Raw genomic sequence first — 13,440 nt, forward strand, 5'->3', positions numbered from 1 at the left:
CCCACACAGCAGAACGAGAAGGACCTACAACTAGAATATACAGCTATGTGCTGGGGGGCTTTGGGCAGAAGAAGGAGAAAAAATAAGTGTTCTAAATCAAATACTTATATACAATAAAGTCAGAAAACAGTTAAATGCTCCAAAGAATAGACTGAATTGTATGATGTAGGCATATTATGAGGCAATAGTTTTTGCCTTGGGTCTAGTTCATTTTTTATTTTTTTTTTATTTTTTAAAGATTTTATTTTTTTCCTTTTTCTCCCCAAAGCCCCCCAGTACATAGTTGAATATTCTTCATTGTGGGTCCTAATTGTGGCATGTGGGATGCTGCCTCAGCGTGGTTTGATGATCAGTGCCTTGTCCGCGCCCAGGATTCGAACCAATGAAACACTGGGCCGCCTGCAGTGGAGCACGCACACTTAACCACTTGGCCACAGGGCCAGCCCCTCTAGTTCATTTTTTTAACCTACTCTGTGCTAGGGATGATAAGCAAGTTTCCTGCTATCTTAGAGCTTGCAATCTAATGGGGAAACATTAAACAACTGTTATAAACTGCGTTAAGTAATGAAGTATAGGTTGCCGTGAGTGTTAAATCAAGGAGTGACCTAGGAGGCCTGCCCTGTGGCCTAGTGGTTAAGTTTGGAGTGCTCTGCTTTGGTGGCCTGGGGTTCGGTCGCCAGGCACGGATCTGCACCACACGTCAGCAGACATGCTGTGGTGGCAACCCACATACAAAACAGAAGAAGACTGGCACAGGTATTAGCTTAGGGAAAATCTTCCTCAGGCAAAAAAAAAAAAAAAGAGTAAGAGGGGCTGGCCCAGTGGCGCAGCAGTTAAGTTTGCACTTTCCACTTAAGTAGCCCGGGGTTCGCCAATTCAGATCCCCAGTGTAGACCTATGCACTGCTTGGCAAGCCATACTGTGGCAGGTGTCCCACATATAAAGTAGAGGAAGATGGGCATGGATGTTAGCTCAGGGCCAGTCTCCCTCAGCAAAAAGAGGAGGATTGGCAGCAGATGTTAGCTCAGGGCTAATCTTCTTCAAAAAAAGTAGATTGACAACAGATGTTAGCTCAGGGTGAATCTTCCTCAGGAAGAAAAAAAGTGACCTAGTCAACTCAGTTTTCCCCACACGTGATTATTTTTCTGAGCTAGAGCTGACGGATGGGATGAGGAGTTAAGGTTCATGTGTCTGATGAGCTAGAGGGGAGTGGGGGGCAGCAGGTGCTAGTAAGGGAGGGGTACACAGCAGAGAGAAATCTGGGAAGGATGAATCCCTCAGCAAAGGTCCTGAGTTGGGAGGGAACCTAGCACACCTTGGAAAGGCTGGAGCTCAGAAAAGAGCCTGGGTAATGAGCTAGAGAGGCAGGGGTCATATCAGGCATGCCTCATCACCATATTAAGGGGAAAGAGAACTAGTGAGAAAGTCATCAAGTACCTAGTCTAACTTAATAAAACTATGGCTATATCAAGGTTTAATATCCTACTGAGAGCTTGAGTCATTTAAAAACTAAGCAGACCTTTGAAACTGCTGTTCAAAATCTAAGATTTAAAAAACAAAATGCTTAGTTTCTTTTTCTTTTTTGCTTTTTCTCCCCAAATCCCCCCAGTACATACATGTATACTCTGGTTGTGGGTCCTTCTAGCTGTGGCATGTGGGATGCTGCCTCAACGTGCCCTGATGAGTGGTGACATGTCAGCGTCCAGGATCCAAACTGGTGAAACCCTGGGCCGCCGAAGCAGAGCACGTGAACTTAACCACTCGGCCACAGAGCTGGCCCCTTAGTTTCTAATTCTGATGTTCTCTCTATATTGTTTAGTGAGTGAAAAAAAGGAATTAAAATCTGCCTTTCTATTCTGTTGTATTTTCAAGTAAAAATCTGATTATTGCAGAAATAGGCAGGGGTCAGATGTTCAAGTTAATTTTATATTTAGCAAGCAATCTAGTTATTTGTGTAGTGTAGATGGAGCCTCCTCTAACATTAAATTGTAGATTTGCTGTTTTAATTAGTTGCCTCCAAATTAGTTCAAAATTTATTCCTTAATTTGTTAAATATGACTATTATATTAGTTTACTTCAATTTTTTACATTGATGATGGCTAATTTAGTATTTATGTGGCATTTTATATTTGCTAACTACAATCAATTATATTTGGAGGTAATCTATTATTGAAAGGAATTTCCCCCCTAAAGAAATCAGTATGTTGCATAGTTATGTAGCTATAAAAACAAAAATCAGAGCCAGCCCTGATGGCCAAGTGATTAAAGTTTGGTGCTCACCGTTTTGGCAGCCTGGGTTTGCTTCCTGGTGGTGGAACCACACCACCGGTCTGTAGGTTGCCATGCTGTGGCAGTGGCTCACATAGAACTAGAATGACTTACAACTAGGATATACAACTATGTACTACGGCTTAGGGAGGAAAGAAAAAGGAAGATTGGCAACAGATGTTAGCTCAGGATGACTCTTTCCCTGCAAAAAACAAAACGAAACAAAAATCAGATTAAATTTTATTTTCAATTAAAAAGGAATACTTTTGAAATTTAACCAATAAGATTATAGTACGTAAATTAACTATGACTAGGAAAGGTGATTGGTTTTCTTGCTAACAATGTCACAGTGCTAATATCCCACAACTTATCTGTATAAAGCATTCAGAAGAGGTCTCAGAGGCTCTAACCATATTCTCTCATTAAAATAAAAGTAATTTAGGGGCCGGCCCCATGGCCGAGCGGTTAAGTTCATATGCTCCGCTGCAGGCGGCCCAGTGTTTCGTCGGTTCAAATCCTGGGCATGGACATGGCACCGCTCATCAAGCCACGCTGAGGCAGCATTCCACATGCCACAACTAGAAGGACCCACAACTGAGAATATACAACTATGTACTGGGGGGCTTTGGGGAGAAAAAGGAAAAAATAAAATCTTTAAAAAAAAAAAGTAAAGTAAGTTATTTGATGACTTAATGAGCATGTTGTCTAACTGGTCTGCTGCTTCCTGTCAGTAACTGCTCCTTCATCCTTTTCTAGGTCTTAAATAGGTCTTAGATATCTCTTAGTAAGTTTCTGTCTCACACAGTTACAGATATTGAATCATAACTTAAAAGAACAAAGTGTACTCTGTGTGTCTTTTCCACTTCTAATTATGTAAGAGCAAGCTAATGAAATAGCATTCATTAAAACAGAAGAATTAGAGAAAAAAAAATTCTGACTTGATTCTAGTTTACAGGAGAGAAAGAGATCATTCAACAAAGATGTACTGAGATCCAATGACCAGGAATAGGTGCCAGAGATACCACAGAAAATAAGACAAAGTCCTTGCCTTCGAGGGGCTTACATTTTAGCATTATTTTTCCTTTTAAAGAGTCTAAGTAGGGAAAATGTGTCTCTATTTTTGATAAATACAACAGAACTTCCCACTGTCGGCTCATGAAAAAGAAAACCCAATTCAGAGATCCTCAGATTTGGACAACTGTGGTAATTTAAATAGCATTCTGCTGTCGATTTTATTACCACATAAAACAACATGGTTATTACAGTGAAAACAACAGAAGATATTATAATTAACTAGTTTTCAACTGTCAGCTTTTGAGGACACAGAAGGAAAGGGGAAAGAGAAAGGAAGAATAAATCAGGTCTAGGACCTTATCCTATCTCTGACCTTCAGAAAATGACTCATTCCCATGACTTTAATGTCACACAATTATAAAATGGGCTGTCCACCACATTTGTATCAATAGCTTTGTGTTTAGAAGATGACAACCAGTTTTATTTTTATTGAACATCAATGTGCAATATGTTGTATAGATCATACAAAAACATACTTTGCTCCCTAGGAGTTTATACATACAGTTATGCATCAGTTAATGACAGGGACACATTCTGAGAAATGTATTGTTAGGTGATTTCATTGTTGTTCAAACTTCACAGAGTGTACTGAAGGGGAACGAAATTTGCCACCCCAAAATGTCTCTCTATAACACCAGGATTATTTTAGGCTGACTATTTTTAGGAAACAAAAGACAAACTTTTTCTTGTTAGCTCCCCCTTAACTGCCTAAAAGAATTCAGGTTGAAAAAAAAACCTGTCTCAGGAAGCAAGCTATTCCCTTAATAACATGAACTTGGTGGTAGACAGGGAGGAACCTAGAAAAGCCTGTTTCTAGGCTCCCCTAGAACACTAGAGGGTTCCCTTCTGTGTTCTTCTGTTTCTGTGTGGCCAAACACTTGTTTGGAAATGTTTTCTCCTTTTCACCTACCTGTGAATTGCCTTCTTTCCCTTTGAAATCCCTAACTCTCCCCACCCCCAACATCTTCTTTTGTCTTTAGCTGAGGATGGTACTTAAGGTGAGGGCTTCCGCCATTTTGGTGAGTTACTCAGTTTTCCTGGGGTTTTCTCATGTATACATTATTAAACTTTTGTTTCTTTTTCTCCTGTTAATCTCTCTCATGTCAGCTTTTCTTAGACCAGCCAGAAGAACCTATAAGGGTAGTGGAAAATTTCTTCCTCCCCTATGGTACAAACCTAGATGGTATAGCCTACTACACACCTAGGCTATACGGTACTAATCTTATGGGATCACTGTGGTATATGCTGTCCCTCGTTGACCAAAACGTTATGTGACACATGACTGTAGTCTATGAAGATGAGAAATAATATAAGGAATAAATTGGTACCCTTCATTTCTTTTAAACCTAGGTAGCTTGGGGAATAGTCATATCTCATTTATGCCCGAGTTTTGTGGCTGGCTTTCACACATTGGTGACCTAAGACAGAAAAGAATGGTATTTTGCTGATAATTTATCACATCTCCATCACTCCAACGGTTCTTTGTTAGGTACCAGCAAAATGTCCTTTACTGTTGACTGCTTTCTCTTTCCTGTCCTTTCAAGTCCTTCAGCCTTGCCCTTCACAATGCTAATACTGAAATTTAAAAATAGGCAACAACTGGCTTTTTTTTGTAGTAATCACTTAGTCAATGAGCAGTAAGCTCTCTAAAGCCACATACTTAGTCATGAAATATTTGCTCCAGCACTATTGGTTATAGCTGAAGACAGACCAAAAGTGGAAAAAAAAAAGGAGTGCCTGTTCTAAACTAAGAAGATACATATTAAAACTTATAAAAAATTGTTTGGCAATGAAATAATTTTCTAAGCATTTTCCCTCAAGTATCACTTTTATCATATTTGTAGCACCCAAGGTATCTCCTTACCTCCTTGAGAAAGAACTGAACTAGCTAATTATTCACCTTTTTAGCTTTACAGTAAGTATTCATTGAATACCTATAGTATGTGAAACATTGTTCAAGGATACTAAACAGTGTGCTCAGTGGACCTGAAAGACGAATCCAAATCAGGGAAAGTAATGTCAGATGGAAAGAGATTGTTGTGGTCTCATTTTATTATGACTGAGTTTTGTGTTTTTTTTTAACGATTTTGTTTTTTTCCTTTTTCTCCCCAAAGCACCCCGGTACATAGTTGTATATTCTTCGTTGTGGATCCTTCTAGTTGTGGCATGTGGGATGCTGCCTCAGCGTGGTTCGATGAGCAGTGCCATGTCCGCGCCCAGGATTCCAACCAATGAAACACTGGGCCGCCTGCAGCGGAGCATATGAACTTAACCACTCGGCCACAGGGCCAGCCTCTATGACTGAGTTTTAATGCCTTTTCTAACTTAGATTTAAATCCCCCGGGTGAATACTGTTCTTTACTAGTACCCAGTGTGCACTCAGTAATGAAAGTTATTAACATTAGCACATATATATTGAACTTGTCATTTTTAATGTCCTTTACCAACCATAACCCATAAGAAGTTTAAAAGGTATAAAGTAGATACATGATTGGTTATAGGAGCACCTTTAGATTTTAAAAGCCACAGTATTCTTTTTTCCTGGGAGTCTTTTTACATAAAACACAAGATTCTTTTCTAAAAATGTCCAAATTTTGCCTAGGTAGTCTAACCCGTCAGAAGCTGCATGCATGTCCTATATTCCTATTGGATTTAAGCTAACGATCACACTGTTCTGCTCTCCTAACATGGCCAAAAGACATACTTACTGGATAATTACACCTTTGGGACTGAACAAAGGTTCCTCCAGTTTATTATGTCACCTACCTTAACAGTGACCACACAACGTCATAAGTCAACATGGCTAAGGATGCACTCTGGGGTTTTTTGTTGTTGTGAATCTCTAGGACTTCGTGTGATGACCAAAATACTTTTTAGAGGTCAGTATCACAGCTCTAGCCTGTTCTACCAGGAAGTAGAGATCTGTCATCAAGATTAGTTAGTTGTAAGAGCAGCAAACGGATTTAGCTTTAAAATTGTCAAGACTTTCACAGGCAAAATACTTCCCGACAACTATTTTGGCTTTGCAACAGGCTTCCAAAGCCTTCCAGGTAGAACTGAGTACATCTCTTCACAACAGCTGTGCTTCTCAGGAGACGGTCAAGGGGAAGGGCCTTTGGCCAGTACCAGTACTTTGCCCAAGGGAATCGGTGTCCTGAGTCCCTCAGTTAATATTAACCCAGCCCAGCTGGCCAGGACGCAGACACAGGCCGCTCTCCATACACTCTTCTATTTGCGTCTAGTCTAACAACGACAACAACTGTCAGCACTTAAACATTTTCCGTCCCCTCGGCGGGATCTCCCCGCAGTCTCATTTGGGAAGCGGAGATGCGGCTGGCTCCCGGTCAATCAGGATGTCAGGGAAAGCGGCGCCAAGTACCTGGAAACCAAGCCCAGACTCTGTCTCTTACCCACAGACGCCCGTGTCCCTTTCCCTTACTCCCGCCTCTCGCGCTCGCTGACTTCGAAAGCCCGGCTCCTCCCCACTTACCCAAGTGCTCACTGGGCCTCGACCCTCGGGTCGGCCCGAGTCGGGTCGGCTCGGCCCCCTTAGCCCCTCGGCCCTCGGGAGAGCTGTTCCCAGGCCCGCGCGGCGAGGGAACGGAGCTTTAGGCCTGCTCAGTACTAGCAGCCCTACTTCAGATTTATTTGAGCAGCTAGACTCGGGGGAGGACACCGGTCACGCGTTCGAGCTTGCCGGGGTAGCACCCCACCCCCTCCGCTAGGGTTTCGAAAGAGGCGATCCCGGAGCGGAGGTCTGCAGTCTCGCGAGAGGAGGCGGGGCCCCGCCCGGCGTTCTCGGCCCCTCCCTGCCCCACCCTCCCCACGTCCCCCGCCCTCGCTCCCCCACTCCCCGTGGCGCGAGCGGCTGACTGAATCTGGAGAGGAAACGGCATTCGGAGCCGCGCTCCCGCCCAGGCCAGCCCTGACGCTGGCCTCGTCAGCTGGTAACGGGGAGCAGAGGTGGGGGTCAGGGAGGCGACCACGAAAACGGTGAAGGTCAGAACCGAGAGGCCCCCTCCGGGAAGGGTGAGGAAAGGGTCTGAGGCTCCCTCCGGGCACCCGCAGAGCCGAGGCGGGGTCGACCCCTCCCAGGGGCGGGGTCGCGCTGGGCAACTGCAGCCCAGGGGACTGACTGGGCGGGGCGCGCCGCGGAAGGGGGAGACGGGGTCAGCTATGGGCTGAGGGCTCCCCGGCGGCGGGAAGCGGGCAGTGGGCTGTGGAGCTGAGGCCAGGGCTGGGGGTCCCGGAGCCGGGACTCCGTTGACGGGCTGGGGAAGCCCCGGGGCCGGCTGCTCCCTTCCGCCTCTTCTTTGGACCCTGGCTAGAGGCCGGCGGGGGTGGGGGCTGGGGAGGGAGAGCGGCGCGAGGGGGCGGGTCCCGGCGCTGCTCGGCGCTGATTGGCTGAGCGTGTGTGGAATCGGGTGATGGGAAACGCAGCCCGGCTCTCGCGTCCCCTCCTGCTCCTGTCCCTCCCCCCCGTGGCGAATGTGCTGCGGGGCGGCGGGTGCTTACGCTCGCGGGGTTTGGCTGTTGCAGGCAGGAGCTGGGAGGAGGCGGCAGCGGCAGCGGCAGGAGCAGCAGAGGCGGCGGCGGCAGCGGCAGCTGGGAGGAGGTGGTGACGGTGGCAACGGCAGCGTCGGGGACGATGGCGCGACTGGTGGCAGTGTGCAGGGACGGGGAGGAGGAGTTCCCCTTCGAGAGGAGGCAGATTCCTCTCTACATAGACGACACCCTCACGGTGAGCGGGCCGGGCCGGGCTCGCCGCTCCCCTGGCAGCTGTTTCCCCTCCTCCCCCTCCCCCAGGCCGAGCGCTGCGCACTGGAGAAAGAGTGTGTTGCAACTCCTAGGCGAGGCCTTTTCTCCGGCAGGCCCCACAAACTCGCCTTTGCAGTGGGTCGCTGGGTAACCTCTGCGGGCCCGTAGCCTGGCGCTCCGTATATGCACTTTGAGCCCGTCTCCCTAGGTTTTCCTTCCTTTGCAAACCCTCTTCCTTTGCCTTTTCCCTTTAGGAGACGCTGCTTTTGCCAAAGCACGCGCCTGGGAGAGGGGTTGAAGGATCTTGGGCGGTTCGGGCCTATTCCTTACAGAAACCGGCTACCCTCGGGGAGGCTTAATTATCTGGAAATGTCGCAGCTGCACTGTTACCTGTCTGTTTTCTATCTTAATTCTCTAGCTCTCACTACATAAAGCGTGATTACTGAGGGCAGAGTGACATGCTCTTGCACAGTAAAGATTCCACTAAAATGATTTGATTTCGTTGTACATAGTCTCGTATTGCCTAGTACATTGAAACTCTTCGAAATGATCGTGTTACTGGGCCATGACTCTTCAAAATGGGCTTTCTTGGCATTATTCTTTAGTTTACAGGTAGCTTTTTTTTCTTTTTAAGGAAGCAAAATTATTGAATGTGTAGGAGCAGTCTTAAAAGCTGGTTGCTCATCTTGAGTGTCAAAACCCAGTTCTGGGTAGTATTCTTTTTCAGAGTTGGTGGTAGTAGAGCATTACCAACCCTCTGCCCTGTGTTACTGTAGTATTTCCTTTAAAAGGAAATGGCAGAAATTTGAATTGAATCTGAACAGGAAATGAGTGCAGTTGCTTGCCACTATTTCTTAAGAAATGAAATGAACCTTTTCTGAGTATCGTTTGAAATTTGCATTTTGATGATGCTGAAGCTTTTGATTATACATTTGCCTATTTTGATAAGGTGTAACTAAGTCTCTTCATATCATCACCTTTGGCTTTTTTTGCTTTTCAAAGGCACTTGATCTGTTTTGTTCCTGAATTTTTTTTGCTAATATCTATTGAAGTTTTTTCAAATTTTGTGTAAAATGCAAGTCATGGTAGAGATGCCACTCTATGCCTTTCTGTTTGCCAGTCTCAATTAAGACTTGATTGAGCTGCAGTCCTTTTAAAAGCGTTAGAAGCGCTATTGAAGGACTTAATCTGTTAGAACTTTTTAAGTGAAAGCATCTATAATACCCAAGTGCATTTTTCCCATGGAAAAAAGTAGAATGATTTGGCCTGACATAAGGTAAATAGAATTTTATTGATGCATTGGAAATTACTGGTATGCTTTGGTTATGGTTTCTGCACTTTTTGCATTAAAAGTATAAGGGACTTGTATTTTAAGTAGATTAAAAAAAACTAGCATTCTGATCAAATTAGATGATGCATTTGGCAATTTGAAAACTCCTGATACAAGTTCATTTGTTGATATTTTCGTCCTTTTCTCTCCCTCCAACACACACACTTTTTTAGAGCACATAGTTTGGTATCGACCTTTTAAGTTTATTGTCCCAGAATGCCTTTGAAGTTTAAAAAAAAAATTCCTGTGGGTTTGGACATAAGATTACTCTTAAGTATATAATATCAAAACATCGGGGAAATCAACATAAATTTGAGTATTTACAAAATTTTTAAAGATATTTATGATTCTCTCTTTATGCCCTCATAACCACCTTTGCTGTGAATGCAGCATTGGTACATCTGTTATATAGCACTTTAAAATAGCCAACTTTTGGGGTGTTTTTATACTCTGTTCTCTGTACAATGATATTAATTTCCAAAATTTTCCATAGAAAAAGATGTAATCTTGCACTGTGATTTATTTTTGTACTTATTTTTCCAGAGAAGTTGGGATTGGACTGAACCTGATGGTTGAGTTTTGCTTTTCTTGTATTGTGGACCTGTGACCAAGGCAAATAAAATTTAGACTTATTTAACTTAAATATTCCAAAATAGCATTTTATTTAGGAAAAGGTTCAGTTTTTCTTTGCTTTGGAAGAGTGTTTATTACTATGGAATGAGTGGGACTATTTATCGCTTCATCTTGGAACCTGTGCACAATCAGTGAATGCTGGTTAGTGAAAATTCTTATCAAGAATGTATCATATTTAGGGAAATAGGTGTTTTTCAGAACCTTTCTACCAAATACTACTTAAGAATGCTGAGCTGTTGGGAAAGAGGGAGGGAAGATGGCTGTAGCACAGATGTAAGCTCTGCCCTGATAGTTTGATGGCAGTATATCCCTAAAGTTAACATTTGGTTTGGTCTTTGTTCCTAGGGTCCATAGGTAATGCACTGAGGAAACATTGTGTGATCTTTATTTCAAGGACTGTAGTGTTAGAATCTTGTTAGCTCCTAGATGTTAGGTCTTGTTACAACGTTTACAGTCAGTTACAAATGTTTATCATTTTAGTAACAGAAGGTGAAACCTCTAGCCTTGGTTAAACTGGCAATTTTAAGTTGGATTTGTAAAATGAAATCAAGCTTGTGTGTGAGGAAGTAGGTGCCTCTTTTATGTGTTGTATCCACATTGGAAAGACTCGTTACTGGTTTAGTGGGTTGGAATACTTGAGTATAGTGCTGATGTAGGTGTATTTGAGAAAACCCCAAATAAGTAAACTGGTGGAATATTTAGGAAAGTGGAATATTGAGAAAATACTATGTGCTCAAAATGCGGTTGTGTTATTAGAATTGTAAAATAGCAAATGGACAGAATATGGATTTTATTTTAGAGACATCTTTGAATAATTACAATTTTTTAAGTGTGGATTTTTTTGAAAAAAGAATTAATAGACTCAATATATACTCCTTATAAAATAATCTTGAAAAATAACTGCAAAACAAAGAAAACATTATTCTTAATCCTACTTCCCAGAGATAACTAAGGATATAGGAACATTTGGTGCACTTCCGGTTATAGACACACAGATAGATGCAGAGTTGAGATGTATTGTTTTCTGTAACATTTTTTGCAACGTCTTACTTTTTTTTCACTAAATGTAATATTGAGAACATTTTCACTTGTCATTCTTAAACAGTTTTAATGGCCATGTAAGACTCCCTTGTGTGACATCCCATAATTTAATTATTTTTACTTTGTTGGACATAGAGATGGTTCTAGTTTTTGCTGTGAACAGTACTATAAGAATATAAATACTGCATAAATCTTTGCAATAAAATTTTCTTCTCCGGCTTTTGGAAGTACAATTACTGGCTCAAAGGATAAGAACCTTTTATAAAGTTCTTGATACATACTGTCAAATTGCTACAATATTTCTAGAACACAGTTTACCCCCCTAATTCAAACCAATCTAAATGGACTAGAACTCATAACAGCTTTTAATTGAGACTTTAAAAAGATAATGGTGGGGGCTGGCCCCATGGCCGAGCGGTTAAGTTCGTGCACTCCACTTTGGCAGTCCAGGGTTTTGCCAGTTTGGATCCTGGGTGCTGACCTAGCACCACTCGTCAAGCCATGCTGAGGCAGTGTCCCACATGCCACAACTAGAAGGACCCACAACTAAAATATACAACTATGTACTGGGGGGCTTTGGGGAGAAGAAGGAAAATAAAACCTAAAATATATATGTATAAAAAGATAATGGTAGCATATCTACTTGTGGATTAGCTCTTCAGGATTAGTTGAAAGTTTAGTATTTAGTGTTTTCTTTCAACTCTTAATTAAATATTTAATTAATTTTACCAAAGGTAATAGATGTTACAAATAGGCATAAGGGTCAAGAAGTTAAAGTTAAAACTAAAGTGACAGTGACTTTTAATAAATACAAACTTGGCATTGTTGGTTAAAGGTTGTCAGAATGCAGTAAAAACAGATTATTTGTGGTCAGGAGAAACCAGGACAGATCCTTAAGAGTGAAAGTGAGTAGTGGACTCAGTAAACTTTATAAAGCAGTAATTGTGGACCAATGACTTGTTCTATTTTTGGCTAGCTAGGGATAGGCAACCTCATCAAGAAGCCAAACACTAATGAGTCCTCTCTAAAACCACACCTCAAATACTTTACGTGACTGTATTCCTTAGGTAACCCAGAGGTTGAAGATGAAGTCAAGGAAGTGGTTTTAAAGAATGGAGAAAAAATAGTGCTACTATCCTCTTTGCCTTCCCCTTTTTCTATTTTCTCTTCTTATTGTCATCTCTCAATATTAAAGAGTATATAGTGATTGGACAGAAAATAGCAAGGTAAAAAGCCATTGTCCTAAGTGTTTGGAAGGCAAGAAGACAGTAATTTAGTGTGATTGCAGAGTTTCTAACTAGGGTGATAGAGAGTAAGTACAAGAGAAAATTTAGTACTATCCAAGCCAATGAAACCCAGGAAAGACACAGTAATAGACCAGATTCTTGATGTTTATCTCTAGTAGTTAGGTGGAAATGAAATAATTTAAAGTGAAGGGTTTTTTTGTTTGTTTAAAAAACTTTTTTTAAGGTGAGGAAGATTGGCCCCAGGCTAACATCTGTTGCCAGTCTTCCTCTTTTTTTTCTCCCCAAGGCACCAGTACATAGTTGTATATCCTAGTTGTGAATTCTTCTGTGTAGGATGCCACCACAGCATGGCTTGACGAGTGGTGCATAGGTCTGCACCCAGGATCCAAACCAGCAAACCCCAGGCCACTGAAGTGGAGTGCAGAAACTCAATCACTATGCCACCAGGCCAGCCCCTGGTTTTGGGGGGTTTTTTTTGTTTAACATTTTAACCTTGTTTGTCAACTCTTAAAAAGGATTCCTGGTGGCATAGTGGTTAAGTTAGTGTGCTCTGCTTCTGCAACCTGGGGTTTGCAGGTTTGGATCTCTGGTGTGGACTTGGCACTACTCGTCAGGCCATGCTGTGGTGGCATCTCACATAAAATAGAGGAAGATTGGCGCAGATGTTAGCTCAGCAGCAGTATTCCTCAAGCAAAAAGAAGATTGATGGCAGATGTTAGCCCAAAGCCAATCTTTCTCACAGGAGGGGAAAAAAAGGATTCCTAAGGCAGGTGTTATCTATTAAATTATACACACACACACACACACACACACACATATACACGCACACATTTTTTTATGTTCTTTGACTTCTGCTTTAGTTATTAAAACAATAAAACATAGCTGATCAGAGTAAAAATAGTTCACTTATACAGAGTCAGAATTTAGGATTTCACCAGACTGGAGAGATCTTGACTTGGTTAAATAAGCAACATTCTTTGAATGTGTCTTAAATTGATAGCTTTGATCTTAAAATAGTACAGGTAATTGTCTTAAATTTTTTTATAGTGGCAACTGATATGTGGTGAAAAGGTGTATATTTGTATCAAG

At 42.3% G+C, this 13,440-nt stretch overlaps 2 protein-coding genes across 13 annotated transcripts in view; one reads left to right on the forward strand and one right to left on the reverse strand.

Moving 5' to 3' along the window:
- The window catches only part of MYO19 (myosin XIX), a 55,779-nt gene extending 48,809 nt beyond the window's left edge, over nucleotides 1-6,970 (reverse strand). Inside the window, exons 1-2 of the mRNA XM_070227550.1 lie at nucleotides 6,833-6,970; nucleotides 2,281-2,470 (exon numbers count right to left, since the gene is read on the reverse strand). The gene's annotated coding sequence lies outside the window, so the exon portion shown is untranslated. The remainder of the gene's footprint in view (nucleotides 1-2,280; nucleotides 2,471-6,832) is intronic.
- Nucleotides 6,971-7,077: 107 nt separating this feature from the next.
- Nucleotides 7,078-13,440, forward strand: part of GGNBP2 (gametogenetin binding protein 2) — a 30,831-nt gene continuing 24,468 nt past the window's right edge. For 2 of the 12 annotated variants that reach the window (XM_005597553.4, XM_001503804.7), the window contains exons 1-2: nucleotides 7,078-7,371; nucleotides 7,882-8,083. In XM_005597553.4, the coding sequence (XP_005597610.1) occupies nucleotides 7,991-8,083 (93 nt within the window). In that variant the 5' untranslated portion in view covers nucleotides 7,078-7,371; nucleotides 7,882-7,990. The remainder of the gene's footprint in view (nucleotides 7,372-7,881; nucleotides 8,084-13,440) is intronic. The other 10 variants (XM_005597550.4, XM_005597552.4, XM_070227555.1 and 7 more) reach the window with 8 other exon arrangements.

This window comes from Equus caballus, chromosome 11 (genome assembly GCF_041296265.1).
Source record: "Equus caballus isolate H_3958 breed thoroughbred chromosome 11, TB-T2T, whole genome shotgun sequence".
In the NCBI taxonomy this organism is placed as follows: domain Eukaryota; kingdom Metazoa; phylum Chordata; class Mammalia; order Perissodactyla; family Equidae; genus Equus; species Equus caballus.